Source organism: Camelina sativa, chromosome 4, assembly GCF_000633955.1.
Source record: "Camelina sativa cultivar DH55 chromosome 4, Cs, whole genome shotgun sequence".
Lineage (NCBI taxonomy): Eukaryota > Viridiplantae > Streptophyta > Magnoliopsida > Brassicales > Brassicaceae > Camelina > Camelina sativa.
In genome coordinates this window covers 544,992-547,576 of record NC_025688.1, presented here as the reverse complement: position 1 = coordinate 547,576, position 2,585 = coordinate 544,992, and the positions used below count along the sequence as shown (strand labels likewise).

The 2,585-nt window shown below is 39.4% G+C and overlaps 1 protein-coding gene across 1 annotated transcript in view; it reads right to left on the bottom strand.

Annotated features, from left to right (window-relative positions):
- The window catches only part of LOC104783421, a 7,513-nt gene that overhangs the window by 3,912 nt on the left and 1,016 nt on the right, over nt 1-2,585 (bottom strand). The window contains exons 3-13 of the mRNA XM_019244015.1: nt 2,362-2,523; nt 2,164-2,259; nt 2,027-2,095; nt 1,794-1,928; nt 1,649-1,717; nt 1,517-1,560; nt 1,264-1,423; nt 825-989; nt 574-658; nt 240-473; nt 19-110 (exon numbers count right to left, since the gene is read on the bottom strand). Coding sequence (XP_019099560.1) covers nt 19-110; nt 240-473; nt 574-658; nt 825-989; nt 1,264-1,423; nt 1,517-1,560; nt 1,649-1,717; nt 1,794-1,928; nt 2,027-2,095; nt 2,164-2,259; nt 2,362-2,523 — 1,311 coding nt within the window. The remainder of the gene's footprint in view (nt 1-18; nt 111-239; nt 474-573; nt 659-824; nt 990-1,263; nt 1,424-1,516; nt 1,561-1,648; nt 1,718-1,793; nt 1,929-2,026; nt 2,096-2,163; nt 2,260-2,361; nt 2,524-2,585) is intronic.

The window sequence follows — 2,585 nt, the reverse complement described above, 5'->3', positions numbered from 1 at the left end:
TTCTTGCAATCCCATTACCTGTATTGCTTGAACGGAAAGTAGCAACCCTCTGTCCAAGTCGTATGAATCAGGCATAGGAACAAGCCGCATATTATCCCTGAAAGAGGAATCTGTGGCTGCTTGATGAGAAAGCCTAGGCATAAATGCACGATAATACTACCGAAATACATTTCATAGACAATGAAACTAAGAGAGTGAAGATATGAAAACTCATCGATCTTCCAAAAAGACGGCCATACCTACAGCAGAGCTTACTGAATGAGGTGGATCATAAGAGGTGAAATGCCAAGTTGCAACCATCGGTTCCATTTGAGATTTGGTAGGAGATCGAGTCCAAGGCTGCGATAAATCCTCAAGGCGGGTAACAATGTTTGGGGTAGTTCGAATAGGTTTTGGTGCAACAATTTGCTTCTCTTGGTTGGTGATTACAGGAGACGGTTGCAAAAGTGGAGGTGTATTCAAGCGTGGTACACCTGCACATGGGTTAGTTTGCAGAATTTCAGATTCTGTTGCATTGCAAAGCATAAGAAAGGACGAAAGTGGAAACAAACATGCTATATCTATTTCACTGACCTTTACTTTCGAGGATCAGTTCGAGGTATGATTTGGTGATCCAGGGCCCAGTGATACCCATTCTCAGAGCTTCAGCTCCCACACTCTATGCAAAAAGATCTATTAAAACATGTCTATGAAAAGGGATACTGAATAAGCTAAATCCTCATTGCTGACAGAGAGGAAAAAAAACAGTAAAGAACACGTGTGCTACAGTTTTTCTGCATTGAAGATCAATGAGCTTGGTCTTAGAGATGATTTTGGGTTATTACCTTCCTATCTGTCCCTCTCAGTACCAGGAAAGTCTCTCCAAGTGTATCGATCGTTTCACGTGACAGGGATAAATTACCATAACTGACAGCAGTTGAAGCCCGCTTATAACTCACAACAACATTGTAGCCTAAAGCTAGCAACCCTCCAAGTGTCATGCGTCCAACCTGCTAGACATTAGAAATTAAGTCACATACCTAAGGATAGTAGGGAATATAAGGATGTGTGCAAACTGTCCCCCATCTTGACCAGATTCCATAAATATAGGCATGCCTCTTCAGTAGAGAATATCGGAAATTAACAAAATCGAGGAAAATACTGGACCAAGAACCAAAACAGTAAAGTTCAACATAACGATAAAGAGCTAGGACCCTACAGACCTAGAAAGAAGGAAACACCAAAGAATAATTGAAAACTTGGGAATTCCATGTAATAACTCACCTCAAACTCAGCTTTCGGACGGATAATGAAATGCTTGTCGACAATCCTTTGGTCTCCAAGTGACAGATAGTACCTTATACCAGCTTGGCGAACTTTTATCCAGTCATTTATCCGTGCCTCTTCGCTTGCAGAAGGAGGTCTAAGGTACATCTCAATAAAACTGAAAGCAGCACCAAGGGAACCAAGTCAGCATGCATATGAAGATCCAGTGAAAAGCTTAAACCATTCACATAACTAGAACAACCCTTCTTACTTATCCTTCTGCACGTCACTTTCTTGAGCAAATGAAGTTACAATCTGTTACATGAATTAGTCAAGTGGCAAACGTTATTAAATAAATCAAGGTCACGACAAGGAAACACAATAATTGGAAGAAACTACAGACCTCACTTTTGCATTTCAGTTTGTATATGGCTTCTCGAAATGATGAAACAAAACTATTGTTGATTCTGATCTGCACACTCCCAACAAACGGAGAAGTCAAACTTCTGAACACTAAAAATGGAGAAAGAAAAGAAGAAAAAACCAACCTGTGCATGATGAAGATCGGGCTCAATGTGCTTTCTAAACAATGGGAAAATGCTGTCGATAAGGTAATCAAGGGAACACGAATCTCCAATATCATAACGGACTTTAGAGAGAAGGCTGAAATGAACTCCACCAACCTTATCACATAGAGAATAAAGGATATCATATTCACGGTATGTTGTGGATTTCCATTAGCTAGGCCAATAAATAACGGCTGTGGAGGAGAAAATCTTACCACAGCAACCCGAATATCCAGTAAGGAACGCAATCTTGAATGGAGAGCATAGGTTCCATCAACAATAACCTACAATAAACCCAAAACGAATAAAGCATAACAGCCACACCAAAACCAAAAGCACATTTGGGACTTACCACTCCAGAGGATGTCTTCACCATCTTGGAATCAACACGCCTCTTTTGCTGGAAATCAAAAACCGGAACAAGAGTATCTTTTCCTTTGATCAAATCCTATTAATAGAAAGAGCCAAGTTAGTTAGTCAACCTCAGTCAATACAGAACAACACAAACAAGAAACTTCAGAGTCTGAGAAAAGATGAGGATCAAAAGTACCTCCAAGTTGAGGACTAATGCATCAAAATCTAATGTTTCCAATTCATTTCCATCGTCCAAACTGTCTCGGTAATCCTCCATAGCAATAACAGTACAGCCAATTACAGATGCAACTTTCTCTGCCAAGCTTCGTGCATTAACAAAAAAAAAAAAAAAAAAAAAAAAAAAAAAAATGTTTTAGAAGAAGTTAGTTGGTACCCAAAGAGAAAAAAAAAAAAAAAAAA